General features: G+C 45.5%; 2 protein-coding genes across 11 annotated transcripts in view; one reads left to right on the top strand and one right to left on the bottom strand.

Moving 5' to 3' along the window:
* The window catches only part of LOC103316015, a 28,174-nt gene extending 8,205 nt beyond the window's left edge, over positions 1-19,969 (top strand). Inside the window, exons 5-20 of one of the 4 annotated variants that reach the window (XM_032596102.1) lie at positions 4,033-4,306; positions 5,006-5,165; positions 6,892-7,206; positions 7,921-8,178; positions 8,278-8,349; positions 8,484-8,558; positions 8,645-8,860; positions 8,936-9,049; positions 9,169-9,312; positions 9,387-9,506; positions 9,580-9,618; positions 9,771-9,962; positions 12,181-12,591; positions 12,646-12,801; positions 18,557-18,830; positions 19,336-19,969. In XM_032596102.1, coding sequence (XP_032451993.1) covers positions 4,033-4,306; positions 5,006-5,165; positions 6,892-7,206; positions 7,921-8,178; positions 8,278-8,349; positions 8,484-8,558; positions 8,645-8,860; positions 8,936-9,049; positions 9,169-9,312; positions 9,387-9,506; positions 9,580-9,618; positions 9,771-9,962; positions 12,181-12,591; positions 12,646-12,801; positions 18,557-18,830; positions 19,336-19,595 — 3,080 coding nt within the window. In that variant the 3' untranslated portion in view covers positions 19,596-19,969. Of the gene's footprint in view, positions 1-4,032; positions 4,307-5,005; positions 5,166-6,891; positions 7,207-7,920; positions 8,179-8,277; positions 8,350-8,483; positions 8,559-8,644; positions 8,861-8,935; positions 9,050-9,168; positions 9,313-9,386; positions 9,507-9,579; positions 9,619-9,770; positions 9,963-12,180; positions 12,592-12,645; positions 12,802-18,556; positions 18,831-19,216; positions 19,309-19,335 lie in introns of those variants that run through there. The other 3 variants (XM_032596104.1, XM_032596103.1, XM_032596105.1) reach the window with 3 other exon arrangements.
* The window catches only part of LOC100116102 (cAMP-specific 3',5'-cyclic phosphodiesterase), a 185,832-nt gene that overhangs the window by 131,860 nt on the left and 26,500 nt on the right, over positions 1-27,472 (bottom strand). For 6 of the 7 annotated variants that reach the window (XM_016989321.3, XM_031921182.2, XM_031921183.2 and 3 more), the window contains one exon: positions 21,318-21,545. In XM_016989321.3, coding sequence (XP_016844810.1) covers positions 21,318-21,400 — 83 coding nt within the window. In that variant the 5' untranslated portion in view covers positions 21,401-21,545. Of the gene's footprint in view, positions 1-21,317; positions 21,546-27,297; positions 27,316-27,472 lie in introns of all 7 variants that reach the window. The other variant, XM_016989315.3, reaches the window with a different exon arrangement.

The following is a 27,472-nucleotide window of genomic DNA, read 5'->3' as shown; positions in this document are numbered from 1 at the left end:
TCTCTCTCTCTCTCTCTCTCTCTCTCTCTCTCTCTCTCTCTCTCTCTCGCGCGCGAATATATCGACAGATTGAATTTTCGCTCCCTGGAATCCCATTTTGCCTCTCACTTTTTCCTTCGGAGCATCTATACCAGAGCCGACACTTTGCCAGGGCAAGCTCCTGTAACGCAATTCGACCTGTCTAATGTAATGGCAGTATTTGCATATTGTAACGAGCCTTGCGATTACGATGTTACGCGCGTAGCACCGGCGCTTCTTTTTTCCGCTCGGCTGAACGCTAACCCAATTTTTCTCTTAACTGCAGTGCGCTCGTCGTGCATTATGTGGAGGTTTGCTAATTGTCGTTGAATTCGTCATCACGCGGAGGTCAATTGTGCGGTTAATGTCTCGAGACTAAACAGAGCGGAGTCACGGTTCGCTCTGCCGCGAAGCGATGAGCTTTCAACGAATTACTGGTATCCGCGTAATTTTCACTCTAATTGTACGCGGCAATAAAGCGAGAGTCCTCGCTTTTTCCAGAAACGCAGCTATAACTGTATTTGTTTCCATTCGCCATTGATGTATACTTTATATTTTCCCCGACATCCAATATGCGAAATTCGTATGCAAAGCCCGACAACTTTTATATTAGCGTATACGGAGAATAAAATAGAGTGTAGCTATTTCACTAGGAATAACCGTTTCAATGCACAGTTCATACCATCAGTGTCTTCATTTTCAGCGTAAAGGTCTTCGCTTTGTGCAGCGAGAGCATAAGAGTTTTAGAAGAAATGACTGGGTAACATCGCCAAACGAAAGAATCGAAAAAAATATAACCCGCGGGTTATTTCTTATTGGAAAGGATATATATGCCTTATGGGATACCGAGCTATAAAAATTGCAATATTTCACTCGAATTGAATCCTTCTCAAATAACGAGATATTTATTAGCGGCGATAAAAATTCCTTCGGAATCAGCAAAACCTGATGATTTTTTTGTTATGGCAGCCGCATGAAAAATTTTACTGTTTCTATAAAAGAAAGTGTCCCATGTTACGGAATAAACTAGAATTTTCAGCCAGTCAACGTTATACCGTTTCTAAAAGCACCTTCGTATTATGGCAATATAACAGTACAATAGACCGGTCGGGACTCCTTAATTGGAGTAAACGCATATACTATCGAGTCTCAATCGAGTGTGAGCTATTGACATCCGATGTAGATCGTCTTCAGAATTGAAACCACGTGCCTTGTAAATCGATCAAAGTGGACTTACTCGAAGACAGTAATGTTTATGGTATCATGTTCCGCAGTAGGTCGGATCGTCTTCTTTGAGTCTGCCATCAAAGATAACGTTCAATGATGTATCAAGAGTATTTCATCGAAAATTAGTTAATTCATCTAATCAATGGTATAACTTATTTTTATTCTAACTGTCAATCAACTATACGTGCAAAAATTTCATCAGCAGTGCATAGCTGACGCACACTCTTTCGCAATTCAGCCGTTCGTTAAAGTGCGCGATTCATTTAAAATTCAGCGTTTTTGCGCTTCATAATGATCCGGCGAGCATTCTTGGAAGCGCAAGAACCTGGCACATGCAATTAGCGTTAAATGCACCATGCAGCGCTGGCCGTTTTCGCATATTGCTTCCACTTTTTCACTCTCCAGTAAATTACTCGACGTATTAAACGTAACCGGTTATAGCAGCGGGATACAACGTTGCCGCACGAGCACCGAAGGCTGTAGGCGTATTTTAAGCAGTAGCTAACTGCATTATCATGATGTATTTATAAGAAATTAACGGACCGACATATTTTTGGCGTCAAAATGACAGAGGAAAATGTTTGTCTCCGAGGCGAGCAATTTTCCGGAAAAAAACTAAATTAATTGGAGGCAGGGCAAACATCAGAAAAAGAATGAGCGATCGGACGATTACTTTTTGATTGTTTGCATTACCGTTTGCGTCCGAAATGATTGAGTTATCCGATATTTGGCACAATCGAGTCCGTAGGAACCTGGTATATTCCGCATTTAAAGGTCTCAACAGAGAGATATCCTTGTAGCTCTACCCAAGCACCTCTTCGACATAAACTAGTTGATCATTATTGCCATACCATAATCCACGGGCGTATAAACAGCGTATAACGTATACATAACCTAGGCCATCCCATGAACATAAGAAGGCGCCAACGATCAGCCTAAATTACACGAAAAAAACCAGCAAAGATACCATTAGAAATTGCAGCGTTATCCCCCTAATCGTGACAAAACTAGCAACCAGATAATCACCGGGGCACAGCCCGCATCGATGAGCCTTCACCTGCTTAATAACGCACACTGAGAGAAAAGAATCCTTGTCGCAAAAGATTCGCGACTTAACCACAGCTTATTTTTCATGTATTTGTTGCAAACGAAAATTTCTTCATAGTAAGAGAAGAATTCTTAACTAATAAGGATTTAGGATTTTGTGAGCGATTGTGACGCACTGTCGGTAAAAACTTATCGACCGAGTGCAGCAACAGCGCGACTCGTCAGCACGCGACTACGCAAGGCGTCGAAACGTGTCGGCTGCAATCGGAGACACGTACATGCGTTTATACTATTTCACGCGTGATATGCTTTTTTTACGTACCTGGAAGAAAGCATATTGATGCACAACATTTGAAATAAGTATCGTAGGGCTTGTTCGATGAAGTCGAGGATTCTGTATGCATAAATACTTTTGTGATAGTTTCATACGCACAGAAAAGCGGGGTTATGCGTAAGGTTATATTCGTATGATACCTATCGTGCTATCATTCGAATATATTTTGCAAAAACAAAGAATCTTTCAACATCGAATAGTCTCAGAGCGATACTAAATGATAATAAGAAGTGAAAACAAGTAATTATAAAGTTTTAGTTATTTTACGTCGATGGAAAGAAAGTTACGAAAAGTCAAAAATCTGAAAACCTAACTGTTAAGACGCTTGGATTTCTCCATATTTTAATCCAATTTTTTTAACAGGTAAGAATTCTTCTTTGTGTCAAGGATTCTTTTCTCTCAAATATTACAACGCAAATAGAAGTAGGACGTGCTAAACACGTCCTATAAAAGACCGTTCGCAGGTCGGCATATAGCCTGCAGAGATCAGCCTCGACGGAAAGTCCGATCGGACGCCTCGGGCGGCCCGGCCGACCCCTGGAACTGCAATTACAGCGATAAAAAAAGGGAAAAGAAAACTCCGGCCGCAGGGCTTCGCGATAACAGTCGCCGGCGCCGTTATGCGCGCTGCCGCCTTGGGCATTTTCCTGCGCGAGCCGATGCTTGGAATACTGTAGCGACGTATGCCAGGCATTCACCGCACTGCTTGTGCTGCTGGACTATGTATATATGTGTATATTATCATCATACGAGGGGTAGCAGAGCGCATGTGCTGCTGTGTATCTAAATTTATTGATAACTGCGTTACATGTTGCGAATTACAGTGCGTGGATCTGGGCTAAATTAATTTACCGGCCCGTAATGTGCCCTGTCGTTAGCGCGACGTCGATGTAATTTCGGCTTGCGTCTGACTTGTTGACAAGAAGCTTGCGCGGTCAATAATAAGAACGCGACATAATAAGGGCGGGCATATTTTTGTTCGATTTGCGCCTTGGATTGAAATTCGTATCTCCGCCTTTCATCGCGAAATTTGAAAGGGGCGAGGAAATTGAAAAAGTCTTAAAGGGGCGCGCCAGTCGTGTAATCTTCCGAAGCGAACCGCTATCGGACTGTGTTGGTTTAAATGTAACTTCCGTTCGCATGAATAGCTAAATTCAATCCGCCGCGCTCTTTATTTAACGTAATTGGACAGCGATATCGCGATCTTGATTCAGACCGATTCAACAGGGCTTCATTGTAATAGCGTAACCAAACCGATCAAAACATCTAATCCGGTCAGACGCACGATAACGCACTACACCGACCATACCCTCGTCCCGTAAGCGCTTGGACGCTAGAGTACCCCCATTAACCCCCATCAGTATATCGGTCTATAATCCACTTTCGTTCAATAACCGCGCGCGCAGGCGAAGACGCCAAGAAGTGGCTGGACCTGGTGGAGAGTGCAGCGTCCCTGTGTTCCAGCGACCTCGAGTGCCTGGGACGTCTCGAGAGTCTCGCAGAGGCCGAGTCCTGCACCCGACGACGCATCGCCGAGCTCGAGGCCAAGGAGCAGGCGCTCATGCAAGCTCTTGCCCAGGCGGACCAGCTCGTCCCAGCCGACGACGAACTGCAGCGAGTTAAGGTCCAGGCCGACGAGGCGGAAAAACAGCTGAAGGCATGTCAGGCCGTGCTTGCCAGGTATTTCGCGGAACGGATGAAACGCAGTCCACGCGTCTTTTCGATTGGATGCGCGTGCGTATCCGGGAACTCGTTCGAGTGCCTTTGAGAAGCGCCGAGGCTGGAGTCGAGGAGATTTTCCGGGAGGCTGGCTTCGAATAAGGCTCGCGTAGCAGCACGGGATTCTGAGAAATAAGCGCGTTGAAAAGAGTAACATCCCTTCCGTATAATGAAGATTTACGCTTTATTTATGCGCGGATAAATCGGCCAACTGTGCCATTCGCTTGTTTTATCGCGCGTATTATGTGTCAGAGAAATCCAAAATCAATAAAGGAAAGCTCGTGAATGGCCGATTCATCGAGTCACTGCGCGCTCATCGAATCGGCATAATCGAAAGGGCGTACATCAACTTTCGCTCCTTCCGCGTGTAACTCTTCGGCGATATTCCAGAGAGAGACAGGGAGAAGGGTGCGCGGAGCTCTCAGAGGTCGCAGTAGAAGCATTAGGGAACTCAATAAAAATCAGAGCTTCGTCCAGCGGCCTTAATCCCGCAATATAAACGACCCTCTCTCCGGCCTATACCTTTTTCCTCGAACGACGAGGAAAATCATGGGCCGCCCGCGTCCCTGTCTCTGTCCCTCCCACCCCCGCAATCGTCCGTCCGATCGACCAGCTGCGTCGACAATACACTTAACCGAGCTGGCATCCCCGCGCGCACAGATACCGTGAGCGTGAAGTCGAGCTGTTGCCGAGCGATAAGGAGACGCAAGCTATGGTCGAGCTTGCGGACGTTGGTGCCGGCCGGGAGGACGATCTGGCGACGGTACGAGACCGGGCGACGCAGCAACCCATCACCGGCGAGGCTTCGCTCGAGAGCAAGGTGTGTGTGTGTGTGTGTGTGTGTGTGTGTGTGTGTGTGTGTGTGTGTGTGTTCCTCGTGCGGATATCTGCAAGCTAAATGGGATATTGCGGCTACGACGCTGTCAACGTTGCCGCTGTCCGCGATGAGCTGTAACGCGCGCGCATATGCGCTGGCGGTCGGAGGAGGATCGAGGCCGAGCTTCGGAGAGCTGCGGGGGATGCACGCGAGAGAGTTTACAGATTGCGCGACGTGAGCGGAGTTTCGAATTTCGCCGGGAGAGTGCTTCTGGTGACTGCTGTCGGTTTTTTGACAATGGACTGAAAGATTGCCGTCTGCGAGCTTTTCCAATTGACGTCGAGGGCTTTGCTTTCATTTAGCGGACTCTGTGCTCGCTGGCTGTCGGAAAAACGAAATGAAGATGTTGCTGCTGAATTGATGAGGGGAAGGCTTTGACAAATCGGGCTCGAACTCGATCGTACGAGCTGAAATCCATTAATTTTGCTGTTTTGCTGGGTTGGGTCGTTCAACTTGCTGGATATCAGCGAGTACATAGCTTAGAACGCTGTAACGTCAGAGCTTAGTGCGCACCGGTGCAGTGCATATGTTCGTTTTGTCGCTTGAATGGTCGCTAGCTATAAACGCCTGCTTTAGCTTGTCGATTAATCAACTGCAAATGGGAACGCATGTTGCTGTAATATTGCCAGGCATGATTTGCGTTATCAAAGGGGGAGAACGGAGGGCTATAGTATGATTATGTCGATAAATCCTCTATATTTCATTAATAGGGTAGATTATGCATTGGTACGGCAAAGAGCTGCGGCGGCTGAGGAATAGCTTTAATCTTGATATGTGATTAGTGTATTGGCTTAATAAACAGATGTCCAATGTTATTGAGCCAATTTTATTAACATCGACTGTTTGTACTAACTTGTGACAATTTCAGTCCGGATTGTGATTTGCTCGGTATAGGTCGTACTATCTCTCTATCAGTTTTATAAGCCGTATTCGCAATAAAAATGCTAATAACACATCGGAGGCGGAAAGAATATGAGAAATAAAAAGCGCTTTCCATCTTTGAAACTTGTCAAAGTAGAGTCTCGTCCACGCAGTCGAAGAGTTAATTAGATTCACTCGTGATTTACACTAAGCTGACGCGTAGCAATTTCCATTCCCTTGGACAGGAAAACATTCCCTTGTCTATCAGCTTCTTAATTAAAACTACTTTAAATAATATCACGTTTTCGAACTTAATTCATCCTACACACAACACATACTCCGAAATTCAAGCCTAAGCAGCAAACCCCCAAAACGAATCGTTTCTCAGAAACACCGACTTTGACTCGGAACAGCAGCCGAGCAGTGCAAGTAGACCAATAAACTTAAAAGTTTCTCAAAACTCTCATTATGCCAAAGGTACTTTCCAGCCGCCACTTTTCATTCTTTTCCCATGTTGCAGTCACCATAATTCAGCGCTGTTTGTAATATACCTATTCTAGCATAACCCTAACAGCTTCTATTTTTTTTTCTCCTCGTGAAAAATGCGAAAAGTAGCGGCTAAACGATAATGGCGATCTCAAAGTACGAAAACTTTTCAAATTCTTATCTCAACTGCCTTATTATAAGTTTCGAACGACGCACGATACTCCAAACTAACTGTGGATACTTTCGGCTGAAAAAAAAAACGAAGCAGAAATCTTTCCGCACAGCACGTGACATTAATTCTCTGTCTCCCGCGTAACGAAAGGAAACGTGGGCCGGCGTCGAGACGGCAAACAAAGACGTGGACGCGACGGTCGAGTGCGTGCCGGCGTGCGTCGGTCATTACCGCAGCGAAGCCAACAAATCCGTAGTGGCTCGAGCCGAGATGCGAGACAAGCTGGCTCAAGCGGGTGTCATCCTCGTAGACAAGAACGAGGCGACCCTACCGAATTTCGCCTGTGGCTTCACCTGCGGATATCCCGAGGACGAGGAGGATGAATTTACCGCCTGCTGTCCGCCGGATTTCATTTGCAACGACGTCGTTGATTCCGTGACCGGAATGATGGACGCGTCGCCCAATGTAAGTGGATTGGAATATTTGCAATTTGGAAAGACCTTTTACTCTCATTCGCATAAGCTATATTTCGAAGTTGAAACTTGGTATTTAACCGCTCGAAGCGGCGCATGCGTGACCGTAGTAAATTACGTAGCGTCACGCCTTCGTGGTTACAGGATACACACACTGTTACAAGATACGTACATAATGCCTATCCGTAAGCTGAGCTAGCGCGCTTAAACCGCTGGCTTATTCTGTGGCGTGGATCACTAAAATTTGTTTTTTTACACCCTTCGTCGTTAACTTAACGGTGAAATATCGAATTGCATTCGGCTTCTCGTGTACTCAAGTGAACAATTAATTGTCTGATGAGTAAATGAAGCGGTTTGATTTTTCAATCGTAAGATACGTGTATCGCGAGAGCAAATGTTTGATGTTTAACTTGGTCTATCACATTGGAGTAAATGTACAGTGTCTTTTATATATGAAGAAGTCGATACTTGAAGTACCCGTTTGCGCACTTGTCGAGAAGTGAGTAGGTACGTGACGGGAGTACACGAGATCTGGATTTACTTTGCAACCTCTTTGCTGAGATATAAGCTCATGATAAATATGAAGATATTTATAACGAAAAATCCGTGTTAAATAAATAAAAACAAGACCGCGACAACAGAGCCGAGCAATAATTGAAAATTCAATTAAACGTTTTACGAGTCCGAGTTCGTTGTTTGCGTCCAGGCAGAAATGAACCGAAAGAGCAGAGATACCGCGGGAGTTTCCGCAGCTACGCAAGGATTATCCGGCTCGGAATTGGCGGGAAGAGCGAAAGATTCCCGAGTGCAACTCGGCCCCAAAGTTTCCGATAAAGAGATACAACACAAGTCCGTCCGTGATGCCGAGAGCCAACAAAGCTTGCGCGACGGCACGATGAAGATTCCGCGCTCGGAAATTGAAACGTGTCTGTCCATTGTCAAAGACATGCATAAAAAGATTTCAGTAAGGAAATTCGACTCTCTTTCTCGTTTTTGGAGCGGACGGGAAAATTATCCCGCTCCGCTCGACTATGCGAATTGATTACTGTAATAACATTTTCAGGCCACATCCAAGTTTCCGCTCGTCTCCGATGATTTCCAGAAATTGAAGAATATCTTCGCATCGAAGCTCGGGGTAATGATAGTTCATTTGTTCTCCATTCGGTTTGCGATTTTACGGAATATATTCCAGTTGATCGCGTGATGAGACTCGCGAGAAAAATGAAAGCTATTTCGTTTCGACGTTTTGACATGTAATAATGGTTTTAGTTAGACAGCTTCACGCTAGAGCAGGGAGAAAAGAAAACCGAAGAGGTGACGATATCGAGCACGAGCTTGAAAAGTGCAAGTATTGGCGTCGTATAAACAAAAAGTCGTATTTTTCATAAATTACCCTATGCTCGAATCTATTCTTACTTTTTCCATCGTAGTCACAGAGAATAGAGAGTAAGAGCAAAGCAAGCGCTTCGACGATCGATACCAAACGCTCCGACAATAGAAGCGTCGATGAAGTCGCATCCGCCAAGAGTACTTTGGACAAAAGCGAGAGCAAAAAAGATGCGAAGTCAATAAAATCAATTTTGAAATCAACGCCGCCATCGACGATTGATGACAAAAAGAGCGGGACAACTCAACCGTCAAAGAGCGTAAGAATTTTTTTCAAAACATTTGCTTATGAAATATATTTCTATACATCAGTTTTATTCCGATGCACGTAACAGCAAAATAAGAGTCCGGTGCAAGCCAGTGAAAGCAAAAAAACCGAAAAACCCGCTGGGAAATCAAAAGCTCCGTCGGTGGAACTGGACAACAAGAGTCAGAAAACGATAAGAAGTGTAAAGTATTTCCATTATTTATAAATGGAAGCATTTTTGCGTTTTTGTTTTATCGCGGGAAATTCAAGTGTGATCGATGGTCAGCTACTCCATATTAAAACTAACTAGCTCGCTTTCAGGACAAAAAATCTATAATGGAGAGCACAAGCAAAAAATCCGTAATGGAGAATAATGGTTTCAAATCCGCGCAATCTGCTATGAAATCGAAAACTCCATCTGTGGGTGGTAGTCGTAAAAGCGCTGGGCAAACAACGCAGAAGAGTGTAAAATACTTGACAACGTTATATCCGATTTTCATTCGTAGTTACAGCATTTTACACTTATCGATACGCTTCAGGTTGGCAAAACTCAGGAAAGTGGCAGTAGACAATCTTCGAAATCCGACGTCAAATCGAAAGCGCCGTCATATAGAGCTGATGATGCTAAATCGAATCGTCGGGAAAGCGAAGCCAAAAGTGTAAGCTGAATTTTCAATTCTAAAGACAGTATATACTATGAATGAAAATTTACGTAAGTTTGTATTTTAACAGAGCAGTAGTATTCGAGAAAAATCAAAAACAAACGACAGCGTGAGTACTTTTCTTTTCCTGCATCACTCGAAAGAAACTTGTAGGAAAACTGTCCGGAATCCGGCGAAAGCACGATTTTCCAGACTCGCGAGCTAGACTGATTATTTGCGCTAAAAGTTTAAGAACAGTGTTACGCTTGATACTGATTCCAGTTGAGCAGCTATAATCCGGAGAGAAAGGAGGTCGCGCGATACGACAGGGGATCGGCATCATCGAAAACTAGATCAGAAGAAGCCAAAAAGAAGAGTCTTAATCAAGTGAATTCAACCGAAAACGTTGGAGCGGAGTCCGGCGAGTTAGGCGAATCCGACGTGCGACAAGATTCCAAAGTCCCCGAGACCGAGGTAAATATTTCATCGTCGCGGAGCACTACTCGTCTATTTTCATCCCCGTAATAGGCCGAATCACGCTGGCCAAATATGTTCAGCGAGGAAGTACTATAAATTCGAGGCGAAGTCGTGTATGACATCTTAATGAACCGGCTAAAATTATTGTCGGGAAGTATTGCGAAAAATTGGATCCGCTCTCTAACTAGAGCATCCTGTCCCTAAGATTTTTCCAGAAATATCCTACGCACGCGCATTTCATCCGAGACAAACCGAAACTTTTCGCGAACTTTGCTCGGGCAAAATTAGTTCGAAGTACTCTCCTATACGTATACGTTGTAACTTTTGCAAGATAGCGTGATCCGCGGAGAAAATTTCAATCTCAAAAAATATCCCGGAGAGAAGTTGCGGAGGCAGCATTTTTGCATTCCCAACTTTTCCGGATTCGTGTAAATAATTTGGCAAGAAAAAATTACATCTCCTGCATGAGCGCGCGTCCCGATAAGGAGATCACTTTGAAACAAAGCTGCAGACGTCAACGAAAGAAAAATTTGCCGGCGACCAAACGGCCCTTAATTCTCCCGCCACATTATCGCGACCGAGTGATTCCGAGCTCGCGAGAGTACGTCATTGCATGAGAGTAAAAAGAAGCGTAAAACGACGGAGTAGCGGCGGTGTAATAAAAGAATCGGCACCTCCGAAACGACCGCGTGAGATTTTCCTCCTAGCCGGGCTCCGAATTGTTCGCTCTACGATCTACGCGAGACGCTCAAACAAATTTAAACACGTTACGGCCGAGTTGAAGTTTAAATCCTTCGAGCTCGGCGATGAAAAAGATATGAGGAGAGAGACAGAGCGAGCGCGAGAGGGTGTAAGTAGAATCCAATTAATTATCCTCGGGCTAGAGCAGAGAGACCGCATCTCGCCGGGATTTCCATCGAACCTATACACGCTGGTCTCTCTAGTCGTGTAGGTGTGCGACACACACACTCTTACTGTGAGCGCGCGCGCGCGCGGTCAAGCGTGTATTTACGTACTGGCGCGTCCGTGAACTGGCTCTCAAAGTTACATCTACCTTGTGGCTGTTATGCATACGAGCAAAAATCTATGTTTAGACGCTGCACGAACAAGGCGCGCGAGGCATTAGTTATACAGTTGCTACTTTGTTGTCCGACAATTATACAGCGACGCGTTGATTGAAGCTTTCTCTCTCTTGCGCTCGCGGTGTTTTGCGCTGCTGAACGCGGACTTTCTCTCAAGTTATAATGAACGAATGTTAAATTCAATACGCGTTTAATATTCCGGGAGGAATCGGGGCTGCTTTGAGCGACGTGGATTTGGCCCTAATACGTTATTCAGTTGTGTAGCTTGGGCGTTTTGAATGCATTACGCGAAAGCGGAAAGGTGTGCGCGAGGCTGTGGAACTCTCGATTGTTTATTAGCTTCGGTAGTTTAGCAAGTTACTTGGGAATCAGTTAGTGCAGGCTGTACAAAATTTCACTCTAAAGCAGCACTTTGTACGCGTACACTACTCGATTGATCAAAACGAGCGGTGTAGGTGCATACAGATACGGCGGTATTTCTCTATTTCCGTTAACAATAAAGCCGCAGAGCTTCGATCCACGTAAGTGTTTCGCGAAACCTATACAGATATATGCATATTCATCAAATTCGATGCTCGCGCACGGCTAGCGAGGGGATGCGGAAATGATCGCTCGTTAAATGCCGTGCAGAGAGATGAAATGCGCGAAAGGGCCCGCACGCATTCTGCAAAATCGTTTATGCCTCTATTCCGGGGGGAAATAAACTATTTTCGAGTTCGCGGCGGCGAGCGAAATCCATTCTATTTCATCATAACTGTTAGATGTTCCGCCGAGCGTTAACGGGACGATTTCGAACCTGATTCCTGCGCGTCGATGCCGTGGAAAAAAAAGAATCATAAAACTCGATACTGAAAAATACAGCCCAGTCACTTGGCAAGTTCCGGCACACACGTCCTCGTACGCTACAGCATTATAGAGACGTCGGCCATAAAAGCACGCCTCTGTCGCTCGCTCACGGCACAATAAAATCATCCAAGTTTATATCATATCAGTGCTTTCTAAACTTGGATACTTAGAAGTTTCAGCCTAGAGAGTGAGAGAGACAAGAGTCGAGTTTTGAACTGTAACGTTTTCAAACTCCTGACCCCTTTTCCACCTCGCACAATGTTCAGCCGTGCAAAAACCCTCAACAGGTCCGCTCGATCGAGCTCGAAGAGTCGCAGCAGCCCAGCGGCAGCAGCCGTGCGATCAAATCTTCAGAAAGTCCTCGAGCGGAGGAAGAAGAGGGAGACGTCCCGGAGGCAATGGAAACGGTGGAAGGACCTCTGGCTGCTGTCGAAGCGGAGATGGCCGCGGCTGCGTTCAGCTTCACTATCGAGTTCTCGACGGAAGTCAGCCTCGAAAGCCAGCAGCAGCATCCGAAATTAATCGAGCCGGAGGAGGAAAAAGTCGAGCCACCGCTGCAGGAATTAGGAGAGGAGGCGCCGAAAGATAAGCCGGATTTATCGCGGCAGTCCGCAGCGGTGGAAGCGACGACGGATAAGGGGCCGGACGATAAGACGGACGACGACCTTTGCATATGCGAGCCCCTCGCCAGGATCATGGTGGGTTAAATGCTCCTTCTTTTTTCACCCTCTCTCTCTCTCCTTCCTATGTAGGCCCGAGGTGACGTCTGGCTCGGACTCGAGGGAAATGATCGCGATGGTGATGAGGGTTGCCTGCACAGCTTTGCTTTCTCTTATTTGCCGCGCGCCAGAATGGAATTTCATTGCCCGCCAACAGACGCGAAAGCTCGCGGCTGTATCGGCGAATTTGTAATTTTTTTCTCTCCGTTTTTCACATTCGCTTGAAGAAGCCGCGCTGTCACTTTGAAATTTCAAACTCTAGAGCTAGAGAGAGAGAGAGAGAGAGAGAGAGAGAGAGAGAGAGAGAGAGAGAGAGAGAGAAAAAACACACCGCTTAACCGACAGATTGACGCGCTTATTTTTGAAGCGACACCGCGGTATTTTTAGTGCGTTGGAACGAACGCAGAAACGCTCTCCGAAGAGATAAAATAATGGTCGAAGTATCAAACTGAATGACATTTACATTTCGCCTTTTGAAAATATGAACCGCTTGAATCGGCCAAAAATTATTGCCGGTACAACACATAGTCGGCCAACGCCTCGCGGGGCAGCTGCCAAGTACGAATATACGCGCGAAGCTTGTAAGCTCATCTCTCATACGAATCTTGGCCGACACCCCTTCCTTGATGTATATAATATCCTCGGCGCTCTTTATTGTCAGGGGAACTAATTTTTCTCTCTATCTCACTTCTCCGAGCGAAATAACGAAAGGCGAGGACGAATAAACTCCGGGAAGCCGCGCGGCAGAGGTGTACGATTTCGATAAAATCCAGGTCCATCGATTTCACATATAGATTTCGAAAAAATGTGTCGAGCGCAAGGAAAGCTCGAAATTGCATTCCGAGCGTCGTAAAGCCTCGCGGTTTTCCGTGAACATGAGGTGTCTCGACCAGTGATAAAAGACGTTTCGAAATTCCCGCTACTGCTTTCACATACACTGAAAGCCCACACAACTACATCGCGAGAATCCTAGATATTCTATGCGCTACTTTGGTAGGCCGGAAATGGGAGACTCTCTCTTTCTCTTCTCACGTGTGCTATTTTATTTTTGCGTCATGGCTATGAATTAGGCTAATAATAGGCCTTGAGCTACTCCTCTCTCTCTCTCTCTCTCTCACGTGAGCTCTGCATTTTCGTCGTCACCGCGTCTTCGCGAGCAAATAAGCGAAACGAAGCGCGCACTTGGGAATCGCGTGACTCATTGTCAGCAACCGCGACGACTACTCGTAATTCAAGCTTTTCGCGGCTCTTTCTCGAAAATAAACAAAATTACAAGCTGCCGCCGGTATGCAAACCGCGTATGTTTACTGCCGTCGGTTGTACATAGCTCGGCGGCGACTTTTTATACCTTCTTATATTTTTTATAAAAACTTCGATGTTTGCCCGGGAAAAGTAAATAACGAAAAACCGCGAAATTTCGACGACCGGCTCTGTATACGAGGGTATAATTCCTCGCGGTGTAGACAGTTCTAACGCTCCAAACCTCTGGATAATTAAACTTTGACGGCGTCGTCCTACCTGGGTTGCGCGTAACCACGGCGAAATTGAAACGGTTATTACGTACCGCCGCGGCAGCGCGTGTAAATTACAAAGTTTGAACTCCGACGACAAGCTTTGCGTCGAAAAATTGATAGCTCTATGCCTTGAACAACGGGAAATAGCTATTGTACTGCCTTAAGCTGTCCAAAATTCACTATAGACATATCGCGCGTCGGAGAGTGTAATAATAACGCAACTCGTGCGCGCGTTCTGCATATTTCGCCGGCATCAAAGTTTACGAGGGCGGCTTCACCGCGAATTGATCTCCCCCGCGCAACCTCTTCTAAATAATTCGTCACGCGCGACGCGACTGTTATATAGACGTCTCCAGCACGCGCGGGGGTGACGTGAAAATTAAAATTTAACGCTATTTGCGCGGAGCTATCAGCTGTGTACACAGCTCTGCGCCATCGTAAAGCTTGTCTTTACGATCTCGGCTGAGCTATATAGATGTGTGCAATATAATATTATACGCTTACGGTGACCAGAGGTCATCGAAGTTTGCCGAACTTTTATTGTCGGGCTGACTATACATCGCGCGCGGCGGGTAGTATGCTTAAAATTAGTAGCCAAAGTTTTCAATGAAAACACGGATTATCGATGGAATTTCCTCGCCGATGAAGCTCCGGAATCGGTGCGATAAAGCCGCGAGTGATTCGCGATAATCGTTAAACAAAACGGTCCTCTATGTGCGTGTCGCTGCGTATAAAATCCAGAATTGCGGTTGGTTGAAAAAGAAAGAACTCGATCGCATTATCGAACAGCTGCAGATAGTCATACGTTCAGGATTATCCAGCTAATTGAATATTCGAATGGCTTTAGACTATCGGATCGTTTCACATCGGCTGCGAAGAAGATTTTCAACGCTCGTGTCTAAATTAACCCTGCATCGGTACTTAGATCCCCTGGTAGCAAATGGCCGATAAGTTCTGGCCCGTTCCCTAGCAACTCGGTAGAAATGAAACCCAGAATCCGTCGAGAAATATGCGTAGTTTCTACGCTGAAACCCGAGTAACAGAAGTTCTCTTAATTTTTTGCGCAAGCGAGTACGATTCAGGCCAGGCACAAGCATACTAGAAGTATATGACGCGTATTGTAGCGGCTGTCTGCTATGTTATATAGCAGAATAGCATAGCAGGCAGAACTACAGTTTTCACAGTTTCAGTCAATGTTGAATGATGAATATTTAGCCTATTAATTCATCTTGAATGATTTTGAAGGGGAAATGTGATTTTCAAAGTGCGCATTAGGAGTGAAAACCTAACCCTACACATGCATACTGTCATATATGACAGTATGTACAAGCATGCTGCACTGACTGACTTTGTGTTGTTCAAGTGTAATTACTGTGTGAAAAGTGTCATCGATGCTCAAAGTCACCAATGATGAGGTTTGCACAGGTATTTCAATCTCATCAGTATGCGAGCACAGTCACTGTCAACCACCAAATCTTTCATAATCATGCTAAATCCATGATATTGAAGTTTGATGTCTGTTCTTTTGCATTAAGACTTGTTAAATTATTTAGAAACAACCTGCTATTTCAGTTTTCACTTAACAGTCTTGGTTCGGCTTTGCACCCTGAACCCTATGGCTTTGGCGGCAAAAATACAGGTGGGTCTATACATGAAAGTTGAATTCGTATCAGCTAGAATGAATTCAACTTAATACACTGTTTCAACATGCCAATACAAATTAAGTCTCAACGCAAAAGAACAGACATCCACTTTTAATATCATGGATTTACCATGATTATGAGAGATTTGGTGGTTGAGAGTAACTGGCTCGCATACTGATGATATTGAAATACCTGTGCAAACCTCATCATTGGTGACTTTGAGTGCATCGATGACACTTTTGACAGTAATTGTACTTGAATAATACTAAGTCAGTCAGTACACAATGCTGTACATACTGACATGTATGAGAGCGTGCATGTGTAGGGTTAGGTTTTCACTATTAATGTGCACCTTAAAAAGCATGTTTCCCCTTTAAAAGGCAATGTAGATGAATTTATAGGGTATATATATTCATCAATTTATGAATATTTTCAAACAATGTCAATGAAGAGCAGGATCATTGGTGTGAAAAGTAAGGCTATATGAACAAATCATAGTGGTGAAAAAATTCTACCGAGATTTCTTCCAGAAATCATGTCTGATTTATCGGGGTTTTCATCTAGATTCTACTCTGGAAACCTGCTAGATTTGAAAAATCTCGGTAGTTTCCAGGTACTTTCTCGGGAACGCTGCTACCAGGGGAGCAATTGAATAAATGCTACGTTCGTTATCTAAACGAGTCGCTCACTCACCCGATGAACGCTGATATAAGTACGCGCTTTGCTGCGCGCGCTCGTCGAAAAGGATTAAAATAATTAAAATTCGTCCATCTCCGAGTTGCGAAACGTCGCGAGGCGCTCAACTGGCGCGCTTATTATAAATCGCCGCGCGTATGTCATATTTCTGCTAACGTAATTTGTCATAGCGAGCGTTTCCGAAATAATTGCCCCTCGAAATACACCAGAAAACACAAAGCGACTCCACAGCGTAAATAATCGAACGTCCCGAGCCAAAAGAATGAGGCAAACATTAGCAAAAATATACCAAAGCTTCGGCGTACAAATGATTGTTCATAAAATTCAGCGGAGAGAAGCGTTTCTAAAATCGCGCGCGACTGAAATATATCGCGAGGAACCCTGGTAGAAGAATTAGCTTAAGCATTGCCTTGCTTAGTAAGAATAACCTTATTTCTTTCGTTAAAAATAACCCAATTTTTAACCAATTTTAAACTTATAATGAGTTAATATGCGCGTCGAATGCGATCATAACCTATAAAGTGAAGCGAAAGAGACAATAAATAAGAACTCCATAAATATTTATGGAAATAAGTCCAGTTTTGCTACTCGGAAGTTTTTGAATATCGTGACGGCAACGCTCTCCTAGGTACTTGGTGCCCAGGGTGGACAGTATCACATCGTCTCCTGGAGTTTTTTGGGAATTTAATAAATAATCAGACGAAACTCGTCAATCTGGGGCTTTTTTGCGGTCGCAGAACACGAATATCGTGACGGCAACGCTCCCCGAGGTACCTGGTGCCCAGAGTGGACGTATCATGTCATCTCCTGGAGTTTTGTGGGAATTTGAAATATAATTAGTCGAAACTCGTCACTCGGGGGTTTTCAAGGTCTCTGAACACGAATATAGCGGTCCTTGAGGTACCTAGTGCCCAGGGTGAATAGTATCAACGTCATCTTTTGGAGTTTTGTGGGAATTTGATAGTAATTAAGTGAAATACGTTACTCACGGCTTTCTGGGGCCACTGAGCACGGATATGGTGTTATACTTAAGATAATCCCAGGAGACGATGTTGATACTGTCTACCCTGGACACCAGGTACCTCGGGGAGCGTTGCCGTCGCTATATTCGTGTTCATCAATCTCGAAAACTCCTGAGTAACGAGTTTCGACTAATTATGTTTCAAATTCTAACAAAACTCCAGGAGACGACATTAATACTGTCTACCCTGGACACCAGGTACTTATGAGAGTATTGCCGTAGCGATATTCGTGTTCAGCGACCCCAAAAAACTCCTAGTAACAAAACTGTACTTTCTCTCATCAATATTTACCGCGTTTTTTTGCTTTGCTGCATTATTATTTACATTTGAGGTTACGTATCTCTTCTTTAAAAACAATATGGGCAAAAATAATCTTATTCTTGCGTTAACACGATGTCGCTGTTAGCCAATTATAACCCAATATTCTTGGCTTAGATAAGCTAATTGGACACTTATAAGCTTATTTTTGGGTTAAAATTGGTTGCGATTTCTACCAGGGTCAATTATTTGTTTGCTATCGGGAAATTCCGCTACGCGCGCGTGCTGAGACTAAGATCGGCTTTTAATCGAATATTATTTCGACCCACGTGTACGCATTTTTATATGATTGCTATTTTAATTGCCCGCTGCGAGTTAATTGAAACCCTGAGTCAATCAGGTTTTTTTACACAACAAATCGACGTTTGCATTTCGCAACCACGCATTAACGCACAAAGGCTGCATCGCGTTAGCAACATCGAGTACAATTCGGAGTCCGCTGGTGAAAAGGCGTCATACAGCGCGCGGGCGGAGCAATCGACGAAAAAGCACACCTAAACTACACCCTGTTGGCCAGTTGATCCTAATTCTAGGGTTAATCAAACGAAGCTCGTCGGCAGAGGGAGATAAAGTGGCTCGCCGCAAAACCGCGGAAACAAAGCTTACCGCGCTATAACCCAGATCTGCAGCCAAACCACCAGAGAAACACACACTCCCGAGAGCGAGAGAGAGAGAGAGAGAGAGAGCCGAATGGGACGACACGCGAAGCGTTCGAATTAATAAGCACCTCTCCTCCTTTTATGCGCCGCAGCGGCAGCAGAGCAAGTGGCCGGAGCGACAGCAACCTCCAGTGCACTCGAAGCTCGCGTGTGGCTGCCCCTTTGAGAGACGAGCACGACAGGATCATCGGTCAGTGGAGAAGCAGCAGCGAGCGGCACGTCGACGCACGATTTGCCAGCCACCTCGACACCCGCGTTATCCCTGTCACTACTGCTACAGGTGTGGTGCGCCACTCCGGCGAGCAGCGACCGAGAGGAGGATCGACGAGTGCGAGGAGAAGAGAGACGACGGCCCGCTGACAAGTGGTGAGCGAGTTCTTTTTTTTTTGCTTTTTCTTCTTCTTCTTGCAGAGGCTCTCTTTCCTTTAAAACTTGGCCTGATTGCAAGTTTCTTTGGCACAGGTAATAGGGTCTCGGCAAAGCATTAAAAGTAGACAGCAGAGCCGCGAGAGAGCAATATAAAATTCCGCGACTTGCCAGGGCTTTTATACGGATTATGAAGCTTGATATAACACGACCGCCGACAATCTGAAAAGCCCTTTACGATATTGCCGTAAAGCTTTCAGGTTAATAATTTTGTACGAGCGCGAATACACATGCTTGCCGCGAGCCCCCGTCGTGCTGTGCGATGTTGTTACTGCTACTACAATCTGGCTGCTAATTTGATCGCTTGAAAACGTTAAATTTTTCAGTGCGGTGTTCGAAATTTCTGCTCTAAAAGTTTTAGAACGCTCGCGAGAAACTGGATGAATTTTAAGAAGAACATAACGCTTCAAGATAATTTTGTCAAAACGTCGCCAAATATTTTCAGAAGTCCCGAGTAGCCTATCCAAGCGCGAGCAGGGCGTTCTGGCAAAGCTACCGAAAGCTCCGAGCAGCAGCAAGCGAAAGAAGCCGAAGAAACGTCGCGGAACGTTGGAGCTACTGTTCGACGGCGCGAGCCGCAAAGCTGCGCGTATCCTGGAGGCGATTTCGAGCGGGGAACTCATAGGCCTGTCCGCCAAGCCTAAGCTTGGCTCGAGCTGCACCTGCTTGAAAAATCAGTGTCGCTGCGGCTCCGAATCCGACTGAGAATCTACTTCGAGAGACGGGATCGGACAACTTGGACGACGACGTTTTAGCGAGGTCGTCTCCGTAGATTACTTCCGGCGCTGCCTTTATAATTATCAACGAAATCCATGGCACATGGGTTTGGATCAAAACATGTCCACGTCTGCATATTTATCTTTATATAAATAAGAAGACACGAGCTTCTGGCGGAATCAGAGCTTCTCCATTGTAGATCAGAACTTAGTATTGTTGTATATCTTCCGAACTTTGCTGTACTCTGTATTTAACTTGTGCCTTAGTTGTTGTGCGTCGTGGTGGAAATTTTACGCAGCGTTTTATTTCAAAGATGCTTTTAACGAAGAATTGAATAAATTTACATTCTCTGAGTTTCTGAACTAAGGCATTTTCTTGAAGCTTTCGAGAGATTTAGTGGGTTCGGACTTTTGTTGCTTGCGGAACGGGTGTACTAAATTAAGAAACAAAAAACATTCTGCGGGAGTATAACATGTCCTCTTAAGCGAGCAGAGAATACATTCATCCTTCTCCAGAAGATATACGGGGTAAGTTCTGTCAAGCCTCATAATTTTTTTCTTTGGGTGTGTATTATTTTAACTCTCTTCATCCTACCCTCGCGAGCTTGAAAAAATATTCCGCGACAGAACTCGGGTGGATAGTTTGTTATCGACAGAAACTAATGAGTTTCAACCGAACCAATTAAGTAGGGACAAAATTCGCCTTTTTAACGCGGGCGAGATTCAAATTCGATCCAATTTAAAATCACTCCAGAGACCCTTCAGTGAATCATTATTCTTAAAAGCTCCGTAATCAATACCTCCAATAAAGCTGTGCGCGACCCGAAGGTACTCCCAGAGGGATACTCTTTGTCTAGCTGTTTATTTTTAACGGCCTTTTTATCACCATTCAATCCGCGTCGATTGGAAGATAAGATTAATGCAATTGATTACTACGTTTGCTTGTGGTATATTATTAGTGTAGACGTACGTAGTCATTCTAGATTTCAATGTGAAAAGTGTAACAATTGACGCTATTGCGTATTCAAAGGAGAAACGATTCAACGTATCACTGTACAGAGTAGTAAAGTGCACTCGCAAAAGGAAAAATTTGAATCTCAATCTAAATTTACATTCTATTACCCAGTTTAGTAACTCCGTCATAGAGTGTCTGCACTTTATGCATCCATTACCTTGCGGCATGCAAATTGATATTTTTACAATCCGCGCAAACGATAGCAGTTGCAGAGAGAATTTGGTTCTAGTCGAGTGCGATTTCAATGAAATAGTGCTGAAACAAAGTTACCTCAAAGACATTGCAATCAACGTTTACGGAAATCCCACGCCGTCGGTATATTGAGCTACAAAAAAGGAGTCTTTTCAACGAGAGCTCTGAAAGAAAGGCCGTCAATACTATTAGCCAGCGAACCGCCCATTAGTGCTCGATAATAGCGAATCTCGACTAGGTTCCGGTTTAAAAACCATGAGAGCGTCGACTCTAGCGTATTTTTCCTAGCGACCGCGCGCAGCGAATGCAGATCCGCGCTTAATCATTCATCGTCGGAAACTCGCGTCGGCTGGTGGAACAATAGTCCAGGTACGCTGCCCTCTTTTTCCCCTCTTTTCCGCCGAAAAAAAAGAGAACACAACGCAAAAAAACAAAGAGACCGGAGTGTAGGGTGGAAAAAAGGCGAGTCTGGCTTTGAATAATTGATAGGTGTGCAGCACTCACCGAACGTTGGCCAAGGTGTGCCGTCGGGACCTGAGGTTGTGGTAACCCCGCAGTTCACCGATGCTCCCCTGTTCGGCCTGCATCTTGGCCTGCGCCGTGGCGACGGCACTGGCGATCACGTGGTGCTGGTGTCCGGTGGCGCCGGCCGTCGTGACGCTTCTGCGCGTGCGCCAACCCGTTCTGCTGCTACCTCCGCCGCTCGGCGTCGGCGATTTTTTCTGGTAGTGTCTGAAAAAGCCAGGATGTTTCTCGTTATTGTTCTACTCGTTTCGTCCTCCTTTTCCTATACACGTTTCCGCGAATCCATCGGGCTATCTCATGCGTCTATATTCGTATTCTCATTGAAATCTACGTTGGTTTTATTATTACTTATTCTCATTCAACGGCACTCGGGGAACTACTAAAAATACGTTGAGATCGTTTTTCAGTAAACTTATTCAGTTCGTTGATATAGAAGTGACGTTATTTATTATTGCACATGCATGTCAATTTTATTTTTATATTTTTAGATTATCGTGTCAAGTATTCAACAGGTCTGTAATAGCTTAGCGCTGTGTAGCCAATAACATTGTAATATTATATAGACAAGAATCATGCAAAAAACAACAATGCACATAAACGACAAAATAATAGTAATCCGCAACAACCAAGGTGCATACAATATAATTCATGCTTTATAAGAGACTATTACCAAAACCATCAGAGGAATTATTAAAGTTGCTAATGCTCGACATTCCGGGCTTTCATGTTTGCAGAATCATACAGATTACTACTTAATAAGAGTATTAACTCTGCACCACGAACGCTAGGGACCTCAAGAAATCTCTGGTATTAAATGTGTTATACTTACATTAAAAGCACAGTGGAGAGCATTTTGCAAATGCATCGTTTTCACGCTTCATAGTTTCAAGCGCGTTTCAAGAGCTTAATATACGGCGTTTTCATTGACAGAGTAATAATATCCCAGACTGCCACATAATACAATATGCGATCAAACAGAACCATAAGGGTACATTGAATATATCAAATACCCCGGGCAAATGCTGCGTGCGAGGAAATGTATGGAGTAAATTAAATTATACACGCTATCGAACTGCGCTCAAAAGCGGGCATTGTCTATAGTTATTCACGCATACACACGTGATACAATGCAGATCGAAGGTTACAATATGTTTCTCGAGCTTTTGTGCATTATTTCGTATAGCGCACAAAAGAGGTAACGCAAATCCCATACCTCTCGACTAAGTTGGAAATTCATTTGAATATTTCTCCGATGATGCCTGACGCGTGCGTAACGCGCGGCAGATCCCAAACATATTTTCAATAAATCACCCGACAGACAACAGCCTTTCAGTTTTTCGAAAAGTCGTGTACCGCGCTCGCGAACGGCCGTGATAGACGCTCGTAATCCTAGCAGGCATCGTTTTATGGCCCCAAAGAGTTTGCACGGTAAAAATTCAACTCACTCTCTCGCTCTCTGTCTTTCTCACCCCCGCGCGTGGTCGGATTCAATTTTCACTGTAAATATTCTGGGCAGATTTCGCGCGGCGGTTCGATGCATTATTCACGACGCTAAAGGCTGCTTAAAATAAATTTTCGCACTGCTCGTTATACGTAGGCATATGCGATGCGCGCGAAAAATTAAACCGAATTACGCTCAATAAATAATTATTGACACACGGCGGCTCATCAAAGCGAAAATCCGAAGAATAATTCTCGCGGCTTTCGTAGCAAAAAGTTTGGCGCGAGCATTCGGAAAAAAAGAAAGCCGCTTTTATATTCGCATCGCGCTCGCCCACCGGCAGCTTTATTTTCACGCTCGTGCGGATCCGAGAACGCGATTGAAAATCTCCCGCCGAAAAAAAGCTCGCGATCAGTCGTATACACACCCCGCCGGCGAAAGATATACAGTAGATACGGTCCCGGGGAAAAAAGGTCGTGTGTATTAAAAGCCGCAGCCCCGTGGAGGCGGCTCGGTTAGAAACAATCCGAAAACTGATAAATCGAGAGAGCTTTTTATCTCCGGCCTCGGCCGTATAATGCCGCCCCGCGAATATGAAAGTTCAGCCTTGGGCGCGCGTACAGAGAGATAGAGAGCGACGGAGCCGCGAGTATAAACTCCCCCGCTCGCTTGCGCGCGTTCGCTCGCGCGTGTGTGTGTGTAGCGATGCATTCAGTTAGGTGTTCATAATATCCGGCAAATAGATTGAAGCACGGCTGGATAATCGGGAAATGAGCTAAGCCGAGGCTTCTCCCTGCCTTATCTGTCCGCCTCACCCTCTATTCACCCTTTCAGACTGCTCCCGCGCGCGCGCGCTTATCCGCCCCTGCTCTCGCTCTCACCTTGACTATACGCCGTCTGCACGAGGAAACACGTCGATATTGATGCTGACTTCTCTCTCTCTCTCTCTCTCTCTCTCTCTCTCTCTCTCTCTCTCTCTCTCTCTCTCTCTCTCTCTCTCTCTCTCTCTCTCTGTTGCCTTTTCTACTCCAGCGCGCGCGGAATCCGAATGAGCGACTGCGCCGCTATCTACGTGTGTACCCGAGGAGATGCAGCGGCGGCGCTTTAAGTGAGAAGAAAGCCGGAGCTATAAGCCGATGATAAACTGGCGCGGATGTGTATTAGAGAGAGAAACCGCGTGCAGATTATATATGTGTGTGTGTATCGCGCTCGAGTGCTTTTTCTGCGCGCTCGCGTTTATAGCGTGTGAAAACTGACGTATGGGCTCTACGTGTGGACTCGCCAAGGACTTTCGGGAGCGTATGTTGCTTCTCGTTCGGCTGCAGCAAATGCTTATTGATGACGGACGTTTCATCTTTATACTCTGAGACGCGATGGCCGTAAGTGAGTGTGCGGGGATTCGTCCGCGATTTATGGCGCGTATTCCTCTCCGCCGGACGAAAATGTCGTAATTTTTTGGTATGACAAGGTCCAGAAATTTTGATGAATATTCAGAGAACCAGAACCTCGGGTGACGCGCATAGAGAAAAGAAAGTTTCTTACAGCCGGCAAATGGCGAAAAGACAACGCATATCGAACATTATAAATAATCGAATTCAGCCGAGCACAGCGAAATATTCCTCGCGCGTCGCATTTCGAATTATTTTTACATCGCGACTCTTGTGCACTCGTCCGTACGCGCAAGGTCACGTTTCGCCATTTATTTCTTCCTCCGCGCGCTCGCGAGCGAGAGCTTTATGGAAGTGCCATATCCGCGCCCCGGCGGTGTGCGCGTGGAGCTCGATGCCGAGTCGCGCAAAACGCCGTTAATGCGCGCGCCGGAAAAGGATATAGGAAAAAAAGAACCGCATCGGCGAATCCGTATAACAAAAGCAGAAAAGTCATGCCTCGTGCGCAAATAACACTCTCTTTATGTCACGCAATTTTTACTCCTTTGATGTCGCTCGTTCGCCTCCGGTTAATTACGCCTGCAAACACAGTTTCGCCGCGTAAAAGTGCGAACGCGTATGGTATTGAAAATTAATTGAATGTTTGCAGCTCGTCGGAGGAGTTTATTCGTTGAATGACGCTCCGGCCATCCGCGAGTCTTGCTGTACGCGGAACGTATCTACTTAAAAAAAGAGGCAAACTACAATGGAAAAAAATTTACCTCTCCAAAGTTCCGAAACAGTGCTGCGCGGTCGAAATTCGCTCGCAACTTTTTACGTCGGTGCCAGTTCGAAACTAACCGAGCGCTCTCGCGCGCGCTGATTCAAAAGTACGCACACACCGAGCGGCGGACGAATAGTTACATAATTTAGTCATCGAAGAGCCACCAAACCAGTATGAACCGAGCACCGCCGCGTCGCGTCGAGAGGCGGGAGCCGAGTTTTGCCTATATGCTCTGAAATCTTGTTTTTCCTTTTTTTTTTTTTATTTTAATAGAGCGGTCAGATAGCGGCGCGCCGCGTGACAGTTAACGGCCCAGCTCGTCGTCAAAAGTTGGGAAATACCGAGAGCTCTTTAATTAGAATTAATCAAGCCGAGAACGCGAGAGATAAAATACAGGCTCTTCGTTGCGCGACATCAGCACACGCGCACGCATACGTAGACGCGAGTGACGTATCGGTTTATTAAACCAGTTGTGCAACGTTCAATTATCCCATTAGAAAAATGACGCAAAGTGTGATACACAATGGCTATGTTGTTCCAGCGACACACGAACGGCCGGCGCTCGCAAGTTTTGATTTACTGGCCAATTTCGCTCTCTCAAGGATCTCTATCATCGGATCAGTGCCATCGTGCGACATTTTACGACGCCGTTTTCGACTATTTCATAGAAGCGCGTCCTTCGTACGAGAAGTCGAATCGAAGAGGCCGGCTGCAAAGTTGATGGAAAGTTGATGGAGCCCGCGCGCGCCGCGGAAAGTTAGATGAAAAAGCATCGAGAGCTTGGAAAATTCATCTCCCGTGGTCGTCGCGCGAATCTCGTGACACATGGCTGCGCGGAAGGAAAATTCGATCGTCTCGTCGCGTGAATTGCGGCGATAAGTTACAGCCACTAGTGGTACAGCAGAGTCGTCGCGTTCGAATAAAACATATCCCATCCGTTACGCAACGTATAATGATACCCTATATACGCGATCGTATCGCGGACTCGCGTACACGTATGCGCGACGACGTTGTGTGTAACCATAACAGATTCCACCTTGAGGAGTAAGTACAATTTATCGCCGGCGAGAAACGGGCTCCTATCGTCATTAACCTTTAGCCCAGCGGCAAGTTCGACTTTTCGCGTGACTGGCGATACACAGCGGGCAATTTGCGAATTAAAATCGTAACTCACAGCGCAGCCCTTGTAGGTAGGTTAAATTAAAAAAGAAGAGGCGCTGAAAGGAGGGTAGTGGAGCTGCCCCGCGCGAGGCCGCGCGCGTTTAATCGAATGAGGGGAAAACACATTTCCGGAATGAATGCTAATCAACGCCGGGAGTTCTCGCGGACAAAAGTGGCCTATAATTACATATTTTATCTCCGGACTCGCGATCGCGCATAATGAACGGGAGTCGATAGGTATATAGGCGTGTGTGCGCGCGGGGACTTATTAAACGCGGTATCGGCTCTCCGGCGATGACGAGGCGTCGGCGATCATGTTTATTATAGCGCGCGACGTGATCGACTCCCCCGGTCGATCGACAGTTGATTATAGGTGCTATGTGGCGTGTTTGAGCTGCATCTGCGTCAAGCCAGAGGAGTGAATAAATTTTTCCGCGTGCGGGATATATTCTCTCGGAATATTGTGGGAAACACTCGCTGCAACAATGAATTATACTTTGTACTCCTGCTGTACTATACGAAATTCACTCGCTGAGCATTTCAGCTATTTCACTGTATAGTAGGGGATATTTATCTTCGCGGCGACGGAGCGGCAAGTAGAGAGAGAGAGAGAGAGAGAGAGAGAGAGAGAGAGAGAGAGAGAGAGAGAGAGAGAGTAACACGAATTCTTACGCCAATTGAATAAATTTGCATTCCGAGGGCTGCAATATTCATTCGGTTAAAAATGCATATACATACACTTTAACCTTTTTCTAATTTCCAGGCGTATGTAATTCGTCGCGTTGTGCAACGTCGGGAGCGTAATCGGCTATCACCGGTAAACGTAAACAAGTGACCGTATATTTTATCGCTGCGATGTGGCGACCTTCGGCCATCCATCAAACGCGCGGCAACTTTCCCGCTTACCAAAATTATTTCGTGAATTGCATCACGAGACCGCCCATGATAGAACGCGCCTATAGCTAGCCAAGGAAATTTATCCGAATTTTCAAACTTTGGCCCACGACAGCAGCAATATATACATGCCTGAACGGGCTCGTCAGCGGCGGCAAACGAAAATCCTGCGCACAGCTGCAACAAACTACTCGCATGCTTGCCTACTACACAGACATACGCGTGAACATTCTCGATATTCCTAGAGCGTAATTAGACGGGCACAACGTACATATAGTATAGGTATATAAACAATAGAGATATTCAACTTACACATACGTCAGAGCGGTGCTGTTCCACCACATTTGCATGCACGACAATTCGCATAATGTGAGTATATAATAGATCGTGGCGATAGATACATAATACATACGTAGAATCAATTATGTACAGAGAATAGTACGCGCCACACAGAATGAAAAATATATAACAAGAGTGTTCTCATGTA

Source organism: Nasonia vitripennis, chromosome 1 (assembly GCF_009193385.2).
Source record: "Nasonia vitripennis strain AsymCx chromosome 1, Nvit_psr_1.1, whole genome shotgun sequence".
NCBI lineage: Eukaryota > Metazoa > Arthropoda > Insecta > Hymenoptera > Pteromalidae > Nasonia > Nasonia vitripennis.
This window is presented reverse-complemented; position numbering and strand designations above follow the sequence as displayed.